This window comes from Amborella trichopoda, chromosome 9 (genome assembly GCF_054954075.1).
Source record: "Amborella trichopoda isolate Santa Cruz 75 chromosome 9, AtrichopodaSantaCruz75HAP2 v2.0, whole genome shotgun sequence".
Classification (NCBI taxonomy): Eukaryota; Viridiplantae; Streptophyta; class Magnoliopsida; order Amborellales; family Amborellaceae; genus Amborella; species Amborella trichopoda.
The window spans coordinates 332,620-355,028 of NC_142344.1; the positions used below are offsets into that span (position 1 = coordinate 332,620).

Genomic DNA, 22,409 nt, shown 5'->3' on the forward strand with positions numbered 1-22,409 from the left:
AAGGATGATTGTAATCTTCTTTTACCGAAGGCAAGTGGTCTCATAGTATGTTGGTATAATCCTCTGGTACCTAAGCAAATGGTCTCATAATGTACATTCTCTTTTCAAGATGCTTGGCGGCTGAAAGTTCACTTGTACAGTTAAGAAAAGAGATTGACCTAGTCACCTTTTATGCTACTAAAGCCAATAAGAACGAAAGGAAACGGCATTGTCCCTGCGATGGAGATGGGATAGGGAAATTTTTTTCATTTCTCCACTTTATTACCATCTCTCTTGCATTGATAAAATGACATGCATAGAATTTTTTTTTTTTAAAAAAAAAAACAAAAGGGGAAATGACATGACCCCCTAGGCCAACAATGTGAATCATCCCAAGGGGTGAAAACAACTCATATCCAGCCCAATCTAGCCCAAAACTCCATCCCATACCTGCCCCGCACCTAAGTAAAACATAAAACTACTTGTTTCTTTCGTATTGGCCTTTTTCTTCTCTCTCATGAACCCCAACTTCATTTCTCATAGATGTTCTCAGCTTTAGAGTTATTGCAGGGTGCACTGAGCCTATCTGGTGGTCTCCTGACCCCACGCAGTCATTTACAGTGTCTAAATTAGTCTTAAACATATTTTCATATATGACAACGTTGGCATTTCAATGGGCATCATCAAATTTTCATATGAAGAAGGTGGCATTAATTTAGTAACTGATCATCTAATGAACAAAGGCACCTACATTAAATGACAAAAGCCCCAAGTTGATCTCTTAATGCAGTACAATAGAAGCTAATCGCTCAAAATATCTGGTTGTTTTCCTGCTAAAGGAAATTACAATGATATATACACAAATTAAGACCAACCTACCCAACATGACTACATCAAAGACCGCAAAATACCCATGTCATGAACTTTTCCAGAGTGCCCCAAGAAAGGCCAAGAATTGCAATCAAGCTTAGGAGGCGACAAGTTCACCACAAAGGCACTTCTACACTGCCAAAAAAACAGGCTAGTGCGAGGTAATAATATTTGTCTCTGGCAAATGAACATAATCAAATCCTGCAGGAGTAACACAGCTGCCACTGCAATTGCTCATCAGAAACATACAGGGCTTGGCAACCAGCCATTACAAATTAACTTGCTGAAAGCACAAGACCATGACATCTATATGAGGTTTCCACGTGACAATAAATTTTTGGACAATAATTATCGTAATTCCCCTTGGTAGTCAGCTGGGATGGTTACATATTCAACTCCAACATGTACAGGGTTAGTAAAGAGAAGTGGAAAAAGATTGAAGGCTGCAAAGGGCTATAATACTCAACATAAGCACCAAACTGCAACCAAAAAATTTTCATTTTACAGGGAGCAAAAAAGGTAGTTATATCAAGAGTTACCAGGAAAATGGTTCTCGCCGCCCAAGTGCCAAGTGTTTCCCACACTTTGTTGGTCATACTGTTTCTTGCATTGATGTAAATCTCCTCATGCTGCCTTCTGCTGTTGTGCATCTGTTTCGCAGTCCAAAACTAAGATTCTACACCTTAATATCGTCACAATACATCCTGAAGAGTCAGATTCAACTCCTGTGCAAATTTGGCAACTGACCCTCCTTTCCTGATCAAAGGATAACAAATGACAATGAGAACCATTCCAAATTCATGAGTTCCAAATTTCACCAATTACATAATTTAGCCCACCCAATACTAACACTTACTTGGCAAGGGATGGAATAGCATGCTTAACCTTCTCCAACTCAATAAAACACAAATTGCACCGTTCCAACCTGGAACCATAAAATTTAAATGGGAAATATAAGTATGTTTGGCATATATAGCAGGCATAAAGCTATAAAATGGAGTGGAAGGGGCAACAAACTATACCTCTGTTCCGCTTGAAGATCCACACCGACAGATGAAGAGGCCGACAATGTCGAGTGGATCACAGGACCAAAAACTCTCACAAGCTTCAATAATGCCTCTAGGGAAATGCCTATATGCCTGTATTTAAATTTATTGGTAAGACGACATCATGGATCATACATTGCTAGCCAAACTATTATTTATGCCAAAAGCCGGGACCATGAGATTTGATCACAGGCCACAACCTCTGGGTGATGGCAAAAGCCAATGACATCTCCTTCGCCCATATTCCCTTGGCGTCAAGGAACAACAGCACACAATGAGGCCTGAGAGGTTCACGCTATTTTTCATGTATCTCCCTATCCATGAGATTCCACTTTAACTCAATGATATTAGGTAGACCCCAGGCCAAATGTCTAATGGTGGTACAGATCTTTGTCTAAATCTTTATATGAACCACTAAAACGTGAACTATGCATGTACAACAAAACTGCATAGCAGTCTCAGTAATAGTTCAATTCATTATCTTCAGGCGATTTAGACAAGGTCCATCTACCATTCTTCATTTTTTGTGCCTAATTTTTGGATTCAGATTTTACATAGAAGCAGTTATTGCTCATCTGTAATGTGGGTTACTTAAGAGACAAGGCACAGAACCTTTTTTTAATTTCTTTACAATTATTCCATTTTAAATCAATGGACAAAGACCATCATGGCTGAGTGCTCAGGTTTGTTTATAATAGCATCATTTCTATTACATGTTAAATATTTTCCTCAAAAGCACAATGACTTGTACCGACAGAAAAGATACCTGTCCATTTTGCTATCAAGCAAGCTTGAGAGGAGCGGTAGGAGGCAAGTACAAATTTCTAGAGTAATACTATCACTCTTTTCCATCAGAATGCTGATTACATCAGCAAATACCTGCAACTCCGAAGGCAGATGAAGTGAGAATCAAACTAATTGTGGCAGTGGGATTGATTTTGCAGAAGTGAAGAAAACAACAGCAGCCAAGACTTCAAGACAATACTTACAGAATGATCAGACATTTTTTGCATTGCGTTGATAGCACCTTTGACATCATTCCTTTCCCAGAACCTGCGAACTACCTGAAAACTTCCACAGCATCTCTACATTAGAAGTGATATTGCAGTTTGGCCACAGTTAACAAATTGAATTGGAAGGAATCGGGCTTCGGTCAAGGCGGTAGCAGCTGGGTTTTTATAGCACTACGTCTCACGTTCCATTCCTATGCAACTTTGTCAAAAAGAAAATGGAACTGAAATAACATATTCAGAACCTATACATGTATAAATTATGTACAGACACAGCAAGGGCACAGAGATGTCTCTAGATAGAGTTTATATGTGGTGCCTGCATATACCACATACTATACAGAAATGAGGTATTCATCATGACAAATGCATGGATATCATAGCAACTATATACTTACAATGCACTATATTTCTGGGCATCATCTAATTCATTTGTAATATCATTTCCCGGTTAGTCTGGAAAAGGATAATAAGAAGGAAGTTGCCCATTCACCTTTGGTGCCTCAAAAGGCCATAGTGATATACCTCCAGCTACCCATTATCAGCTTAAGTGGCAAAATTAGAAACACTTAGAGGCCAAAGAACATCCAAGGGGTTATATATTAGGTGAATACCTTAGAACAGTTGAGATTCCCTTTTATGGCTTGTACATGAACATTGACATGGATTATAAGATCCATAAACAATCTTGGAGTTATTTCATACCTAAGTGGACCCTTGTTAATTGGTTTAACTGCTTAAATGTGAATGTCAAAGAAAAATAAGGTTTTAGAAAGGAAGAACGTCTAAACCATAACAGCAGCTGTAATGTAGTGATCAACAACATCCATTCTTCATGATGATCATTCAAATGCAGTTCCTGGCCTTCAAACATTGTTTGGGGAACATTTTCAACCAAACAAAAAACACATATTTATATCAGACTAGACTTGATATGACTAATGCAAGTTTGCAACTGAAGATATCCTGCACATGTTGGACAAAATTATTCTAAATCTAAATTGCACTGAATCCATAAGTGGCATTTCCAGGTTACTCAAACAAAGTTTGGGGAACATTTTCAACCAAACAAAAATCACATATTTATCAGCAGGGTGGACTTGGTATTGACTAATTGCAACTCAAGATATTCCGCACATATTGGTTGCAATTATTCTAAATCTAAAAAGGTTACACTAAATTCATGAGTGGCAACATAATAATGAAAATCTTTCATAAGTTGCATCTAAAGTATACAAATATCCTAGAAATCAGACTATGAAATGAACATAATTCTGCATATGATGACATTTCACTGCCAACTGCACCTGTAATTTTGTTAAGCGAGACTGCATGGAACTCATGAATTGATCCCGCTGTCTGATTACATCATCAATAACACTTTCATCACTGGGAGGAGCCATTTCTCTTTCAACAGACTGCGAATGTCCTCTCTGCAGGTCCATACAATGAAATGGATCAGTGTTCAGCAGTTGATGTCCAACCAAATGCATCAAAAAAACCTATAAGCTCAAACATGAGATATTATGGGGAAAAATATTGGAGGTAAAGGGGAACAACTTCCACCAATGCCATCAGTGCACATGCTGAAAATTATTAAAAACTAGAAGTAATCTTATGCTCCCTATGAAAATTCAGGATGCATCTAAAGGGCAGGTTTCAGACCTATGATGCCCAATAACCGGAAATTATTTCCAAAGTCTGATTTAAGATGTGTCAAATGATCAACATGAAGCTATTTGATCCAGGATTCATCTCCTTCATCACCGAGATGATACTAGCTTCCATATTTTTCTGCGCAACATAGACGCAATTCGTGCAATATATACCCACATGAGGCTTCGTCGCAACATAAGGAGCATTATATGTTAGTATCGAACACTCTATTTTTATATATACAACTCAAGAAAATACAAAGAAGATACCAGAGCTTGGTCAAAGTGACTTCAAAACTTGAGAGGTGATCCAATGATTTCTGGATGAAGCATCTCTTTCAGCTAAGCATGTGTATACAGAACAGGTGTGAACAGTTTCACTTTTTCGTGATGTTACAAAAAAATAGCCCACCTAGTGCCTAGGCGGCTGCACTGAACTGCCCCGCCTTGGCCACCTAGGTGCCCCGCCTAGGCAGGCCTCCTTGACAACATTGCCAAAGGCAGACACTTCATGCCTCAGCTGAGGAATCTGCCTCAGTTTTCCCTTGCCCGAGGCCAAGAATTGCCTTCAGGCAAGGACTTTTTTAGTCCTTTTTACTCCTAATATAAGGGAAAAAAGGATGTGGTGGTAGTTTGGTGGTGTGGCTGGGTATCCTAAACATCTCCCCCCACCCCCCAACAAAAAATAAAATAAAAATTTTAGGGTTCTTCAAATCCAAAAAGCCTCAAAATTCAGGATTCCTCGAACTTTTTTGAGAAAATAAAACTCGACATGAAGGCTAAATTGTTTACAAAGAAGCCGAAGATTAAGAAGAAGATAAATATTATTTTTTATTATCAACAAATAAATTTTATTTCTAAAATAAATTTCCAAAGAAAATCAAAAACATAAAACAAAGGTCAAGAGATGCCATGACAGCATCTCAGGACCACAACAAAGAACTTGCATCTACATAGAGTGGTTCACAAAGAACCCATTCATTGGCTAGGGTATCAGCCTCTTCGTTAGCTCCCCTAAGAATGTGCACAAAAGTCACATTCTTAGTGTCACAAATGTCAAAGATCTCACCAAACATCATAGCCAACCTCCATGGAATAAACGACTCTTTACAGGCCCTTATTATGAGGTAAGACAATACCCTTTTAGTACCAATCAACTCCATAAATGGAAAGGACGGATCAATAAACATGTAAGCAACGCACAAGCCTCGATTATTATAAAATCACATATCCCCAGTGGTCCCTAATTAAGGATGGAAATGGGCTGATCTGGGGTGCCCCAAGCCTAGCACAAGATCCTAGAGGGCCGCCAGGGCCTAGCCTAGCCCTGACAGGGCCAAAGAGGCCCTAGCCTACACTGGGCCCTACTCTTGAGCTACGTTGCCCAGCATGGCCCTGCTAATGGAGTCCGGCAAGACAAGGCCTGGCCGTGCTATTAGAATAATTAGATATTATTTTTTTTTGTAAATTTATATAAATACAGTGGTGGGGTCGAGCCAAATATCACTGATCAAACCCACCCTGTCCCAAACTTGGACCGACAATTTCAGGACCTGGCCCACCCTAGGGCCAAATTTAGTTGTTCTTCCGGACAAGCCCAATTCCCACCCTACGTTCTTCATCTTTAAAAACCGTACCCAAAACTCTTGGTCCAGGATTACCCTGTGAGCATCCATCAATATTTAGCTCTATCCATAGGAGCAACCCAAACAGCACGGTCTGAATGAAGCAGGGTTTGGATCCAATGGGGCCAAAAACTTCCAACCCTTGACGAAGTCACTGGCTTGGAAGCAGTGAAATTATGGTCAAAGCAAAGTCCCCGAACCACCATATTCCTAGCCCTCTTCCAAAGAACCATCTCATGAAACCTTTGATCCCCCAAAAAATACAACCATTTTGCTCTATCCAAATGCACCAAGTAATCCAGCGAGCCCCTAGGTGGAATTGGCAAAGAGACAAACCGCATTATAAGGTCCTTTACAAAAGCTGGGGTCAACCATTGCATGCCTAAGAGGTTAAGAAAATAGCCTCACATGGTCATAGCATACCTACAGTGAATGAGAAGGTACCTAGTCATTTCCTCCTTTGCTTGACAGAAAATACACCTACTGGAATCTGCATACCCGCTTTTGAAAGCAGTTAATCGTTAATATAATCCCATGGCATGCCAACCATCAAAAAGCTGAAGCTCAGAGTGGAGCATGGGGACCCTCAAAACAACCGCAAAAGCTATCCCCACGCTAAATGCCCAGCCCAAACCACACGAATACTCCACCCCCAATCACAAATCTAATGTCTGAAAAAACCAGTGTACACTTAACTTATACCCCACCAAATCGCCGAAACTCTAGCGTGTCTACTTGGAATCCTCTGATCCCAGCCCAGCTCAGATAAATCATACTTGCATCAAATAATCTCCCTCTGTAATCTTTTGCTCTCCTCTCCTAATCACCAAAGGCACTTCGCCAAAAGGGCCACCCTCTCAAGTCTTCTGTGTACCCAATCCCCCACATCGCATCGGTCTACATACCTCTTCCAACAAACAAGGTGAAACTTATGCCCCAGACAAGTCCACCTTCAAAGGAATCTCTGTTGCAATCTCTCCAACCCATCAACCACGTTGGCCAGTATACGAGACAGAGACATAATACTCGTAGGTTTGCCAACATGGCTTTAAGAAGTGTGCTCATCCTGACCACGGATAGTCAACTTGCCTTTCCACATTGCCAAATCTCCTCTCCATTCTCTCCACACTACCCACCACAAGATAGCATAAACTCTTCTTCGGTTGTCCAATAAAGACTAAATATTTGTGAGGATGAGATGAAACCTGGCACCCAAATCCATCAGCCAAAGATCACATGTCCTCATCCCTTATGCAAACCCCCACCATATAACTTCTTTTATGAAATATTAACTTTGGACCTGATAGGAATGGAACTCAATACGTCACGTTGTGGCATCCCTCCACCCTAACTAGCTATACTTTGAGCCCCTTCCTCCCACATCATTGAACCCTTGTAAAAATTAATTTTCATACCAGTCACCATCTCATTATATCACAATGCAAACCATGATTTAGCTAAATGATTTAAATATGCATCACAAAATATAATTGCATCAACTGCAAACTGTAAGTGTGACATGCAGCTCACCACATCCAACACGAAAACCCATAATGGCCCCACATTCCGCACTCCTAAGAAGCAACCTATTGAAAACCACTGCAACCATCATAAGAGAGAGAAGGGAAAAAAAAAGCGATGCAGGATCACCTTGCTTGAGACCTCTACATGCTCGAAAGTATGCTCGTAACGACCCATTCACCATCATTGAAAACCAAGGATGGGTCACATATGCAGAAATCCACCTCCTCCACCTTTCCCCAAACCCCATTCTGCTAATCATACAAATCTTAAAAGCCCCAATCAACATGATTGTAGGATTTGTCCATGTCAACCTTAGATACAATCCCCGCGCCTCATCGTTGTGCCTCAAGACAATTCACTCATGGGCAACAAAAGCGCTATTGAAAGTCTGTTGACCCCTCATGAAAGCTCCATGTTCTAGAGAGATCACATGACCCAGATGCTCCCTCAATCTAAATGCCAACAACTTGGCAAGAATCTTGTAAAGGCTTCCTAATGAGCTAATGAGCCGACAATCTTTGATATCCACTGGGCCTGCAACATTAGGAGTCAAAGTTGTGAAGTGACTGCATTCCTCCATGAAATATGGCTCTCACATGAAACTCATTGAACATAAGAACCAAATCTCCATCACCAACTCCCAAAAAAAAATATTTAAAATTAACTCCCAAAAATATTGAAAGAAAATCATAGTAAAACCATTTGGACCCAGTGCCCTGTCATGTCCAATGGCAGTCTACTGCCTTTATCTCATCCTCAGTAAAAGGAGTCTCTAAACCATCTGCTACCCCCTCCAGTAAATGATCAAAAAAAGAAGATGGAGATTGACTACTAAGCTGTCTCTTTTGTTTCTTTTGGTGGAGATTGACTACTAAGCTGTCTCTTTTGTTTCTTTTGTATCCTTTATCCTTCTGATTTTCACTATATCGTGAATTGGACTGTTTAGGGAGTCCATGGTCTATGGACTTGCATTTTAGTATTACTTTATGTGGTATTGGACACGATATAAAGCCATAAGCTAGTATATTTAGCCATATCACGTTGGTATTTCTATTTTGGATATTTTATTGCTACTATCTTTTACTGTTTACAACTGTGAAATGTGATTCAATGATCTCAATGTGTTCTAGCCAAATATATGAGTGTGTGTGTGTGTGTGTGCGCGCACAAGTGCGCATGTTTGGAGAGCACATATAGGTATAGATGTGTGTCTGCAGCACCTCAGTTGACACCAGAGCCCCATGTTTGCCTAGGCACCACCTACCTTTTTTAAGCATTGCTTTTAGGAACCCAGAATACAAAAAATTTCTGATATAAATAAAATATATTAAATGCTTACTAAAGTGGCAATACACAAGTCATAAATTCCGATCTAAATCAATATTTAACAAATTGGGTAAAGGAGTCAACCCAATTGGGTACTGGTGAATCATAGCAATTCCTAGTTGTTAAGCTTATTAATTAATAACAAAAGAAAGGCCAAATTACTCATAGCAATTCCTATTTGTTTAGCTTATTAATTAATAACAAAAGATAGGCCAAACCATACCAAGTCCTACCAAATTGACTCTGCCTGGGACCAGGCCTAATCCTTGAGCCAAAACTAAGTTTCACTCCACACTCCAAGGAAAATGATATACGAAAGAATTTAACAGCAGGACTAAATTGTTTCTTTAGATTTCTCGAAAGAAAAACATAAAAGATAAATCTTTTAAAAGGTTAAGAAAAGGGTTTCTTAGAATTTAGAGAACTTCACTGTCAGTGAAATACTATTATCTTACATGCCCATATTAAATGAAGTGCCAACAACATACCAAGTTAAGTGAAGGCACATGACCTTCAGGCATTGTCTCAGAGGAGTAACTGGTGGTTGATGCATCAAAGCTTGGAGATGTTTCTCTCCTTTCCCAACTAGCAACAAGAGAACGGGTTCTCCCTGGACCAATTACAGAATAAGAATTACATCACTGCAAGACTAAATATCCTACCATCCAAAAATTGTTCTGCCAGACCCAAAAAGCTACCTCCAGGAACTTCAATAGAGCTTGTTTCCCTCGTAGTTTGAAGCAGCCTACCGTCAACTGAAAAGAAAGCAACAGTGCAAACCACATCTGTTTCTTTAGATAAAAGGGAACTTCATGTTGCATTCAAATATGAATAGATTCTAAACAACAAAAGTGTTTGTATGTTAAAAGGAAAATTTAACCACAATCTCAAGAATTAAGGAAGAAGATAAAAGTCAGAGCAACACATCAGAAGCCCTAGAAAAATATTTGGGATGATATACAGGCTCAAAAAATATGGAAAGGTATCAGTTAAATTGCAAAAGGGAACCAGGGCGAACAGATGCATTTAGAGTCTCAAGAACTATGAAATTTCGAAGTGATTCCATAGAAGAATTCAACTGTAGAATGAACTATAAGACTGCAAAACTTAAAAACGAATCCTTGAAAGGGCACGATCAGAAAACAACACAATCTAAAAAAAAAGTCAATCTCACTCCTCCCACACCAGAAATTCAGAAAAAGTTATCTGGGAGCAGTGAAGAAAAGAGACTAGATGGTTTTCCATGAAAGGATCATCAAAGACCAGGAATGCCACCCAAGCATGAGGTTCTCACAACTATGCATAGTCAACATATACAATCGATTGAACGATCCAATGCAACTCGTCATTTTTTTTCCTTCTAATTTCCAGTGCATATCTCGTCAAAGGAAAAAGTTTCTTTCCATTTCTACAGCTGCACAAATTATAGTCCAGATAAAATGAACTGAACGGATCATATAAACAAAGTAGAGCAACCAACATATGTATAGGCTTTCGAGTATGAATATTAATAATTTCATTTGGGACTTACATGATTGCTTTAAGTATTTGTTACATGTACAGATACCATTATGGTGTGATTCTGGCAACAAGAAACACATGGTTCTGCCGAATAGATCATGAATCAGGAACAAATTATTCATGGTCTGTTGGATAGAGAAAGTCAACTGTCCAAACCAGTAAAAACCAAGAATGTCAAAACTCCTCGTCAAGATAAGGACTATCGGCAGGTACCTTAGGGGAAGGTATCTACATAATAATTGCCACAGCTCTAATGGATGGGGTTAAGCCTATGGAAATAAGAGTAACACAACAAATAATCTCAACAGAAAATGCTATGGAGACAAAAATCAACCAGCACAGAAAAACAGAAGCCAGACCACATGCCATTAAGAAGACAAAAGCATCTAACTGGATCAGCCATGATTGAAAAGTAAATGGTTCAGAAGTTAAAGCATACAATTTCTACGAGAATAGTTTGCAGGAGGCTCCAGGTTCATATCTAATCGGTGCTTCCCTGCACCCATGTATCTGATATCTCCCCTGTTCCCTTCAGGTGCTGTTGTTGGTCCACACGTATTATCAAACCCAGAGAGAAAATTTTGGTCCGTTCCTTCATTCATTTCAGTGCTTTTATGACCCATGGGTCCAGATTGCCCAGCAACATTCACTTTCTCAGGATCGTCTCTGCTGACTGATAGCTTCCGTGGTTCAGTTAACTTTGCTTGTATTGAATATGGAATCGTTCTCCCAACAACACTACTTTCTTTCCTGGAATCTAAACTCTGACTCTGATCCACTCTGGCACTACTTCTAGGCACAATCACAGGTACAATTTCAGGCTTGTTAATCATCTGAAGATTAGATGCTGGTTGGACTTTTGCTCCTACACTTCTCTTCAACGATGATGCACTAGATGCTGATGTGGAACTTGGAGGAAGTACCTTGGGACCATTGTTTAATCCAAGCCTCTGAGGAGTACCTGGAACACTTCCACTTGCTACACATTAAGCAAAACGCCAACAGCATGAAGAACAAATTAGGTCCTCCTCATGAAATGGACAAGCCATACCACAAAAAGGAAATCCAAGGGGCCACCATGTTAGCCTTACGACCAACAAAAGAGAGTTAAGAGAATACACCTACCAGACATGGGTAAAGAATTCTTGGGTTCTTTCACAACAGTATCTGAATTTTGTGAGATTGATAGTCTTCCAATATTAACCTTTACAGTAGTACTCTCTGATTGGTGTACAATCTGGTTCCCCGAGGGACCAGACTTTGATTCTGAATGGCCATTTGACCTGGGCAAGCTAGTTGCTGCATATGGCCCTACCCGCTGGATATGATAAAGATAAGTATCATGTCATAGGCATAACAATTCTACGCTAATTGCAAACATAATACAGTAAGCCAATAAGATAAAAGGAGACATATTCTATACCGATATGTCTACAACCCATACTCCAACACAACTTTGATTATAAGAGCATCCAAGGAGTTTGCCTTCATGAATGTTCAGATCTGCCAATCTAGACCACCCCACATCAACAGCATCATGACATCTTATAGGTTCCCATGAGAAAACCTGCAAAGTATCATCTCAAATCACGTGCTTGAAATGAAGCCACGGTAAACGAATATCTTGAATGAAATACAGCATTATGGAATTGTAGGTGAAGAATTATCTTACCTTTAGGCTTTCATGTAATCCACAGAGCAGGGTTCTCCCATCGGGATTGAAGGTCATTGAACGCACTCCTGAAGCCTGCAAAAACAGAAAAAGGTTGTTCTGTGCTCCTAAAGATAATCAAGATGCAAATGACATCTACGTACACAACGCAAATTATCAAATGACAAGTAAATTGAAGAACTCTGGGCATTTCCAGTATAAATGGACATGCTCAACCTCTACATTTCCACAATGTATTGTTTTAAACCACAATGAGTGTTAACAACAAAAGAAATGCACCAAGTTGCATGTATATACATACACTCAATTAATACGTTGAAGGGAGATCATCAGGTGAGCATTTTGCCCCTAGAAAATGGCTGTTTCCCATCCCACGATTGGTCTGATAGCAAGGAATCCCCACTATGCAATGAGTAATTGACAGTGGTGCTTGATGACAAATGGAGATCCCATAAAAACACATCCAACAGTGGGCAAGGTGGCTTCCCACTAGTTCCTAAGCGCATACTCTAGAATATTGTTTGAATACTATAAAATACTTCCGAGGAGTCCCACACAAACAAGGTACCAAGCTTTGAAGCATGTAACATACACAAATAGACACACAAACACACGTTGGGTCTGTATCTATCTAACAAAGTGTATACACACATAAATACCTGTATAAATATATGTAAATACCTCTCTGTGTGTGTGTGCATAAGCTGCCAAAACCAACAGGTAAAGTTCAGAACGTGCTAATATCAACATGGTACCAGTCCTCCAATGCGTCTCCCATCCATGTTGCCATTTAGTCTCGTAAACTAACTCCCATGTTCAAGGATCCCAGGTTTCTAATGGAGCACTATATATGTTCATCATCCAATGTAGCACCAGCCCATCACCCCATAAAGAGTTGTGAACAGGAACTATCATCCAGTTGCTATTTTGGTTATGTGCGCTACATTAATGTTAATAAGACCGGACCCACCATTGAACTGATGGAAACACCAGTCTGATCAGACAGGTTCACATGTCATAGGCATCAAATTTCAAAATACTAAACAATATAATACAAATAAAATGAAAACAATTCAAAGAAACAGAAGGAAACATGAAAAATGACAAATTTTCTAAAAAGAACAGACAATTCATATAAACAATAAGAAAATTGGAGCTAAGAAGCCAACCAATTGTACATAGACCATTGGCACATTAAGTATTGAAGGAAATCAAACTAGTAATGCAGATCCCATATGACATCAATTGTCAAGGACTAAGTTTTAGTCACAAAGTCCTATGGTCCCACCCTAATGAGAAATTAACTAAAAATCACAAATTTATCATAGAAAGTCAACTACAAAAATCACATATTAGACATAACACTCCACCCAAACTACCAAACAATAACCCTCCACCCAAACTACCAAACATTATCCCTCCACCCAAAATAACAAATTCAAATTACCAGAAATCGATTACAAATTTACAACATAAAAAGGGTAACAAGTAAGCCAAAAAATTAAAGTTTTACAAACTTCAGAAGTTCAGATTGTTTACTGTTTTCCAAAACACAAAAACCACTTGTCCCAAGATTTGAATGACCTAACAAGAAAATCTAAAACCAAAACTTACTTGTGAGATATACACGCTCCAAATAAAATAGATCGGGTTGCTAGAATTGCCTAACATTCACTGGAAAACACTTGCAAATTAGTTAAGGTTTAGGAGAGACTGGTAGAGAGAGAGGCCATGTATAATTGTCTCCACCAAAATTTATTTGGGACCAAAACACACGGAAAAACTCTGAATTGATTGAAATGAGGGTCCAAATGACCAGAAAACTAAATACTTTCAACTTCCACTGTTCTTATAGCAGCGGCTACACTGGACCAAACCAGATATTCTGCAGTTTCATTTGGTTGCAGGCCCACACCGGTCCAACTGGTGTGTGCACCTGTTCCTGGTCCAGCTGGCTGATCTGGTCCAGTCTTAATTGCACAACTCTAAATCCCTTTATATTTGAGGGACAAAGACCAAGGGGTCATGGAATTTCTTGCCACCTTGCCAAGAAAATCAACCCCTCTAGCAAATCCTCCAAAGCTAATGCTGCTTCTCTCAATCCAAATTTTCCAGAAGACAGCAGCAGGTACATTCTCCCATGAAAATTATACATCAAAATCTAAGTCGGTGAGGCTAGAAACCACTTGGACAACTGCGTGGACATCATCAACAAATTGATAATTTAGAATCAATCGGACCAGCATCTCCTTGAAAAGGAGGCACAAATTCAAGAATGGAATCACAGGATGCCAACACATATTCAAGAATAGAATCCCAAGAAGCCGGAGGTGATCACCTGTAAGAGCCTCATTGGAAAAAAGCAGTCATTGAGAAACCTACACTCTTGCCCCCCCATCGAAGTTTTCATGCATTTCTAAATGAGAATAAGAATAACCATGCAAAACTGAATATTTTCATGTAAAGAAAATGGACTTAGAACTCTAACATATGTCCTTCGGAATAAATTTGGTTTCAATGCTATCCCAACAAAGCAGTTAACTAACAGTTCATTTCGGTAAACTAACAGCATAAAGTTGCTCCAAAGGGTGTCAAGCCACAAGATCAAATGCATTGTAAGCAAGCATGAAGACTGTTTCATTTTGTTCTATAATTTAACTTTTTCTTTCTTTGATAATAGAACTATAGAAGATGAAAATCATGCCAAGTTGCATGAAACATACAACTGAGATGCGCAACCGCAAGAAAGGATCAAAAAATAAATGATAGAGATGGGAAAAAAACCCAAGAATAGAGATCAAAAGGAACAGATATGTTCCCATATAAGACCATAACCTGAAGCAATTTTTTTAGCAAGCACATCCACCTCGTGATTAGCTTATCTGAGAAACTGGGAGGAGATAACCAAACTGTTACTTAACACTGAACTGATCCTCTGTTATATTAGCTAATCCAAACATAATCCCCAGAGTGTACAGCAAGCCAATATGATGATGTTATCATGAGAGTAATTTTCCGTTCCGAGCACCCAATCTGCTCCGCATGCCCTCAATAACTGGGTCCTCTAAACTTTTTATTAGGTTTACAGTTATAAATAGACAACCCAAGATATTCCCTGATAAAGGCGAAACTTGAAAATCAATCCTTCTTGTTGAAGCAAGCACCTTGACATCCTATCCTTTAACTACGGTGTCATATCAACCAATAGTTAAATATGCTGATGTTTAGTTCAGGTTTCTGAATTTAAAATTCATGTGCGGTTATATAAGTCATATATTTGTAGAATTGATAGACCAAGCATTAGCAATGATAAATCAATATGCTGATAGAATAAGATAAAACTGTTTTTTTTCCAGTTACATCTTCTTTTCTTTTTCTTTTTCTTTTTCTTGAAATGTTAACCTGTGACATATTTTTTCCTTGCAATATTCTTTTTATATTTTCCTAAGAGTTAAGATAGTTTTTGGAACTACAACTCATATGCCTTTACGGCTCAACTTTAGATCTCTCCACTCATTTCAACAGTTCACCTCGATGCATCACCTTTAACAACCCAATTTGAAACTCAAAACAAAAATCAGCAGCATGTAATAATTGTCCACTCATTTCAACAGTTCACCTCGACACCTCACCTTTAACAACCCAATTTGAAACTCAAAATAAAAATCAGCAGAATGTAATAACTGCCCTGAAATAACACAACCACACAACTTTCCACATTGGCTGATGGCACCCTTAAAAAAGACTATCATGTATACCCCATTAAGAGAAATAGATGAATCACTAGGCCCAAGTTATAATTCTAAGAAATCAAAATAAAAATATACCACAAACAGGGGGGAACAACACAGAAATGAGCAGGCAATGGTTTTTTATAAATGCTTAGCGAGAACATCAGATACGAGGCAGACATAACATACCTCGGGTCCAGCTGACCCAATTAGCTCAAAGGTTTCAAGGTCCCAGAATTTTACAGTTTTATCCGCTGAACCTATGCAAAAAATTGTCATTGGACACAGATACGGTTGTTTAAAGAGACAAAAAGAAGGAATTCAGTGATGAAGTACAAAACTTTATCAAATAAAGCATATACAACAATTAGACAAACATCCAAAATGCAAATTGGATACTAAATCTTGGGTACAATAGTGCAATCAGAAAGCAAATGAATGTACCAAACACTCACATAGTAACGTCAAAGCACCTTGGTAAAAATTAAAGCATAAAATGCATGCAAAGAAACTTCACTCCTGGGTAGTTACCGATTTTTCCAGCATGGAGCATGGTTTCTAAAAGTGTCATGAGAAGAAGCAAAAGCAACTAATATAGCAAAATAAAAGAAACCCCAAGTGTTTTAATTTTATATAATTGCATACCATCTATAAAAAAAAAATTAATGCATGCAAAAATCAAATGCATCTGACATTTTGTGACTGTTGTCAACTGCCCCTATGATCAAGTACTAGACAAGCTAAACTTTACAACATCGTATGTAGTTAGCACACAGATCAGAATACATTTCTAGTACATTCAACAAGTTTTTAAATATCAGAATAGATGCTAAATAATATATTAAATCAATATAATATCGAGAAACTGATTTTGAAATTTACCGATATAAAGAACTCATATGCCTTAATTCACAAGGACTGCTAAAGCACTACCAACTCAAACCCCACTACAAGCTTAAGAAAGGAAGTAATCTAGAAATTGCATCTCTGTTTAACCAAAAAAAAGGTCCCAAAGATGAAGCCGCCAACTGCACAACAGCATTATGCTTGGTAAAAACAGCACCACGTGCCTACAAAATCTAGGTCATGGAGCAACACAAATGTCAAGAAATTCCCTTTAATTCAAATTTAATATCTGGGAATTCCTAAGCATAACTCCCTCAATCATTCAAAATAGCAAGCAAATAATTCATATGTGATGCGTGCAGTATTCTGATGGTAATTGAAGTGAAGACAGAAATCTTGCGAGTTTTACCTCTACCAGAACTTCCACTAGACAATGACATCTCACGTTGAAGACGCAAGGTTTCATTTCTCTACAGCTGCTGTCTAGCATTATTCTCCGGCAAAGGCTTCTAATTACTATTCCTTCAGGTATAGGTGCCAATTCTTCAAACACATACCTCTCATAGATCTCAGGGACAGTGATAAGCAATCATCAGAAACCTTTTGTGAAAGAAATTTTCTGATGGATCTAGTAAGCTTTATTCAAGAGACAAGCATGTCTCTTTCCAAATAAAAAATTAACATTTTCTCTAAACCAACATCATTCTAGGTTTTTTTGGGTTGTTCAAACATCACTTTAGTTCTGTATTAGAACACCCAATATGGCATCGCACCAGTTTTGTTGAAGTATGGAGTACAAAACTAGACTATAGTGCCGCCATCATATCCCAACAACATGGGATCAAAACCAAGGGGTGGAGGTGGACATCAGAATCCATCACTTGACAAACCCTTAAAAGGTAGGGAATACGATGGCATCCAAAAGATGGCAGTCCACCAACTATAGAAGCACAAGGCTGACCAGTCAAACAGGCACACGATACCATATACACTGGAACTGCCAGAATCTGCAGGAGACCATCTAACAGTCTCAAATCAAGGTCAAATTTGGGGGACCCTTTCAATAGATGAAGTAGGACCACCAGGGTAAAAATCATGAATTTGAGACATTGGGGAACAGCTAAACCCCAACTGGATGGGCTCAAATGGCCACCAATTTGGACCTGAAGGTTAATCTAAGAGGTGTGCAAGACACCCTCCAAAAATCAATATATTCTAATATCAGATGAACAAGATATAGGGTATTAGATTCGGAGGTCACTTACGGAGCACCGTTCACATCCTAAAAGTGGGTCAATTTACCAAGCAACCATCAGCAAATGGCATCCAATGAAGCCGAAATTGGTAGGATGATAGAATGATCCCTAAACAGCTCATATTCAAAATTTCAGGTCAATTAGATACCATTTGATACCATTTTCAAAGAGATGTTTGCAGGGACACCAAGGGTGATTTTACTATTCATTAGTCATTCACAGTGTACCCATGAACAAACATGGCTCGTGCACCATTTGTAGACCCCAAACAGGCACTAGACAGGATGGCCTCCATCAAAGGTGGGCATTGTAGAATAGTGCAGCATATAAATTCAAAAATTTGTCTTTTTCTTTATTATGCCCGCAACTTCGCCATGACCAGTCCCAAGCCGGTGGCCAGTCCCAAGCCGGCAGTGTTCCAAAAAATGCCGGGCGGCACCTAGGCCGTCATGGGGGTCCTGGCTGCCCAGTGGCTAGGTGGACGCCTAGATTTATGGGAAGCCTAGACCTATGTTGAAGAAAAAGGTCAGGGAGCAGGGAAATATGAGTATACATCATAAAATATTAAAAATCCCGTAATTCAAATTTCCAAACCATTGTAAATTTGTAATCGATAGACTACTAGCACAACCAAAAATAAAATATAATAGTAATTAGTAAATTAGTAATATAGGCATAATCCATAATCTATACTCTATAGACCATACTTCATGCTCCATAGTTCATACCATCCCATAATTCATAGTTCCATACAATGATACAACCATATATGCATACAGCCATTGGTGCCCCATGCGGGCCCACATATTTTAATTGCCCCAAATAATTTTATAAATATCAAAAATGCCATAAAACTATTTTATAAAATAAAATGAATTTTTGATGGCTGAAAATATTTTAATTGAATTAAAAAATTCACATAGTATAAATAGAATTAGGAAAAATATTTTTTAGTGTCTGATAAACGCTTCTAGAAGAGGATTGATACCACAAAATCAAGAATATGAGATCTCTAGGGCACTCCACCTATGTTAAAAGTCCATGACCCACAGACTATCTTCTCAAACTAACCCAATCGGATCAATAAACCACAATCAGACGCAAGGGCTCATGATTGGCTCATCAAAGCTAGCTAATAAATAGTGGGAAACAAATCTAGTTTGTGGATTATAGGTTACCCCCAAGTGTCCATGTCATGCGATCGTTGTTAAGGATTTGGCCCTTGCCCTTACAAGCCTCCAACTGCATACAAGAGACCACCAACCTCCTTGGTCATATACATCATCTCGAGGAATCTCTCTGACCTCAACAAAGGATGACCCTACAATAGAACCTTCTCTGGTAGTGCCATATGCCCAGGGGTAAGGGTTATGGACTCGGTTCCAGGTCTAGATCGCCCAATCCAAGTGAGTCAACCAACATGTCATGAAATACCATATTGGTCCTACACGGACCACACTCCCACTGGAGTACATATCCACCATAGTCATGAGTTTTACATGCTCTCAAGGCCATTAAAGGCCAAAAAATTCCTAATTTTCTGGTCACTTTTTGGGCAGTGTCTCTCAAACCCCACAGCGAAATTAGCTGAAATTTTGATGGATTGTTTCTTAAACCAACGCTCTTTCCATCCATATATATGTCAATAGGTTTATTTTTGTGGATTGATACCAGAATTTGATATCAAAGTAGAGGATCGAATGGGTCAGTGACTACTGGCTACAGGCTCCATGACCTCCACCCGCCTTTTGATCAATTTCTCCCAAACCGGACAGCATTTGGAGCTGAAAATTTGCAGATACGCTCCTCAATCAATCCCCAAAACATCAATAAAACCAATTGCATAGCTATTTACAAGATTGAAGCTGGATTGAAGCCCAAATGCAGCCCAAAATTGATATTGCTGCGTAATGACCTAGGTCCATTAAATCATCATAGCTTCATGAATATGACAAGTTTTCAAATGAAACTTGAGACAAAATGACCTCACACAAATTTATGGAGAGAAAATGGCCATCCATCAAAATTTCGCTGAAATAACAAGGAAAGTGACGACAAATGATGAACCAAAGTTCCAAAGAGCAAAACATAGATATTTTTGCCCAAACAACCATAATTAACTTGTGCTTTGATCAAAAAATGGGGCAAAAAGTTAGTTTTCCACCCACATATGATTTGAGTTTGAACATCTAGTTTCCCACCCATGTATGTCTAGGGTTGATTAATACCCCATGCCTTGTTCGTTTTGAGGGTTAGAAGGTTGGGGGTGCAGAATTCTAGGGAAAGAAAAATGGTGAAAGCTTGAGGCCTAGTTTTCCTTGTCAGACAAGTTCCTAGAGACAAAAAGCCTAAGCCTAACCTTCTCTATCCTATTTACAACCAATCAAACCAATTCTAACCCAACCCCTTGCAAATTTTTTGGATCAAACCCTACTCCACAAAGCATTTTGGCTTGTGTGGAGTGAAGACCACTCCCATCCCAAGCTTATATCCTTGGAAGCAACAAGGGTGAAGCTCATAACCTAAGGAGATCATTGTGATCTCTTCACTTCACCACTCCAACTTACTTTTTGGAGTGCTTAGGGGCATCATGTCGGTAACATATAATCCTGGGATCTAAGAGGGTCTGCCATATTCAGATCCAGCTTAACTCTCGAACCCAAACTTGGTAACATTACGATGCTTTAAATCGATAGTGTAATGGAATCAATCAAAAAAAGAGATAAACCAAATAAAGAAAAAGAAAATCAAAGAATATTATTTGACAATTGATAAAATAAAAGCACCCATATAGCTTAGATAACCTAATACATGGGAAGCTTGACAAACTTGCTATCTGAATGTTAATAAACTTAATGCTTATTATTTTTATTGATGGATGATGGCAAGACAAGAAGGGATAAAATTCAAAATGAATCCATTCGGGATAATTTAGGTGTGGCACCAATAGGCAATAACATGAGAGAAAGCAAACTTTGGTGAGCTGGCCATGTATAGCGCCGACCCAATACAACACCTGTTAAGAGGTGCGAGTTAGTTCAAGTGGAAGGATTGACAAGCGCTAGGGGTAAGCCCAAAAGGACGTGGTTGGAAGGAGTCCAAAACGATATGGGAACTTTTGGGCTCACTGAAGGTATGGCCTTTAATAGAGTAGAATGGCGAACCACAAGTCATGGAGCCGACACCAATTAATTGGAAAAAGGCTATGATGATGATGATGATGATGACTTTTATTGATCCTGCCGCTATAAATAACTTAAGCATGTCATTCACTAATTTAAAAATCGTATGCATGGTGTCCTGTTCGACAAAAAGTGGAGTTGATTTTTTGAATATTTTGTTTTTAGGTGGACTTCATGACTTGAAATTTATGAAAACAAGAGAAAACACACACACACACACACTCTCAAGGAACAAGGTTTAAAGAAATACCACATTTATAATATCGATTTGGGGACTAGCTTAAGCTTCTTATGAGTACCACATTGATTTAGGAGCACTCACTTTTTGGTGAGTGATCCACCTAATATTGGCACTCCAAACGACTACAAAATTAAGGAAAATTGAGGTAGAACGACACAAAATGACATGACCCGATGAATTATATGATTTTGCTTACCTTGTGTATATGATAAGAGGGGACCCGTCCTTGCGCCATGTTCTTCTCCCAAATTCTGCAATCTCTTGAAAAGGAGTCGAAATTTTGATCTCCATTCAGTTGAATTTGATCTTAGAAACCGTTTAGTCCTCTTATGAGTTCAAACCTTGAAGTTTGGTCTTCTCTCGCTTCACTCAAGTTCTCTCTTTTTAGTACCCTCTATAGAGCTCTCTCCTTAGTTCATTTTTCTAGTTCATAGTTAGTTCTCCTCTCTTTTTTCGTTCTCGCTTCACTCAAGTGTGGGATATTTATGGGCCACAAAAGGTCAAATTAGGGCTGGCCCATGTTTTATTACCAAAAGGGTTAGTTAGGCAAAATAGACCCAAATTGCAAGTTTTTCCCGGGGTTCTTAAGGCTTTATTCCAACTGTTGATTCAGCATCTTTTGCTTAGTGAACTGACTGATTTCGTGCTTACTTTTGCCAGGTCTTGAGCTAGATTTCTTCCATAGATTGGTGGAGAATTGAATTGAGCCGTGAGCATCATATGGCTCAAACCCCATATAAAAACTCTTTGAATTTATAAAATTTTGGATCAAACATTGCTCACTGGTCACTCTGTAGTAGACGCATTGTTCTCCCAATTTGATATTTGATTAGCTCTTAAATTTGATTAAATGGGTCAAAGTTTTTTTTTTTCCCTGAGAAGTTCACGTTATATGTATATATATGTATATAAAGCGTACAAAATT

The 22,409-nt window shown here is 38.8% G+C and overlaps 1 protein-coding gene across 4 annotated transcripts in view; it reads right to left on the reverse strand.

Moving 5' to 3' along the window:
- Window positions 1-713: 713 nt before the first annotated feature.
- LOC18438378 (katanin p80 WD40 repeat-containing subunit B1 homolog KTN80.4) overlaps window positions 714-22,409 on the reverse strand; it is a 28,256-nt gene continuing 6,560 nt past the window's right edge. The window contains exons 6-19 of one of the 4 annotated variants that reach the window (XR_016040882.1): window positions 16,149-16,213; window positions 12,229-12,303; window positions 11,980-12,123; window positions 11,682-11,874; window positions 10,996-11,535; window positions 9,734-9,790; window positions 9,524-9,645; window positions 4,213-4,338; window positions 2,885-2,959; window positions 2,662-2,774; window positions 1,872-1,988; window positions 1,706-1,774; window positions 1,389-1,605; window positions 714-1,223 (exon numbers count right to left, since the gene is read on the reverse strand). Coding sequence is in view for 2 of the 4 variants with exons in the window: in XM_006848558.4 (XP_006848621.2) it covers window positions 1,542-1,605; window positions 1,706-1,774; window positions 1,872-1,988; window positions 2,662-2,774; window positions 2,885-2,959; window positions 4,213-4,338; window positions 9,524-9,645; window positions 9,734-9,790; window positions 10,996-11,535; window positions 11,682-11,874; window positions 11,980-12,123; window positions 12,229-12,303; window positions 16,149-16,219 (1,766 nt within the window). In the remaining 2 variants the exon portion in view is untranslated. Of the gene's footprint in view, window positions 1,606-1,705; window positions 1,775-1,871; window positions 1,989-2,661; window positions 2,775-2,884; window positions 2,960-4,212; window positions 4,339-9,523; window positions 9,646-9,733; window positions 9,791-10,995; window positions 11,536-11,681; window positions 11,875-11,979; window positions 12,124-12,228; window positions 12,304-16,148; window positions 16,220-22,409 lie in introns of all 4 variants that reach the window. The other 3 variants (XR_002281678.2, XM_020669990.2, XM_006848558.4) reach the window with 3 other exon arrangements.